General features: G+C 54.2%; 1 protein-coding gene across 1 annotated transcript in view; it reads left to right on the top strand.

Moving 5' to 3' along the window:
• Positions 1-461, top strand: part of rasal2 (RAS protein activator like 2) — a 35,975-nt gene that overhangs the window by 31,566 nt on the left and 3,948 nt on the right. The window contains exon 13 of the mRNA XM_034887358.1: positions 147-334. Coding sequence (XP_034743249.1) covers positions 147-334 — 188 coding nt within the window. The remainder of the gene's footprint in view (positions 1-146; positions 335-461) is intronic.

Here is a 461-nt window from a genome sequence, read left to right as displayed (position 1 = left end):
CCCCCCCCTCCTTCTGTTCTGCTCACTTCCTGTCTGGCCGACTCTCTCTCTATTCGCTGTCCCAACACCACCACTGCATCCTGGTGCTTCCATTCAAATCATCCACACACACACACACACACACACACACACACTCGGCTACCCAGGGTGAAAATTCCTTCCTGCAGGCCACCGTAGCGAAGCTGGGCCCGCTGCCGAGGATTCTGGGAGATATCTCCCGCTGCCTGGCCGCCCCGACGCCCGTCCAGCAGCAACTGCGACGGTTCCAGGAACACAACATCAGCGGCAGCCTGTCGTCAGGGTTACAGCGCATCTTTGAGGACCCCGGTGACAGGTAACCAATCAGCTGCCAGATTACACCAGATTACACCTCCAAAATGTCCAAAATACAGGGGCATAAGTATACACCCCCTATGTTAAAATACAAGGGCATAAGTATACACCTCCCTATGTTAAAATAC

This window comes from Etheostoma cragini, chromosome 12 (assembly GCF_013103735.1).
Source record: "Etheostoma cragini isolate CJK2018 chromosome 12, CSU_Ecrag_1.0, whole genome shotgun sequence".
NCBI lineage: Eukaryota > Metazoa > Chordata > Actinopteri > Perciformes > Percidae > Etheostoma > Etheostoma cragini.
Note: the sequence above shows the minus strand (reverse complement) of the source record. Positions and strands in the feature narration are given on the sequence as shown.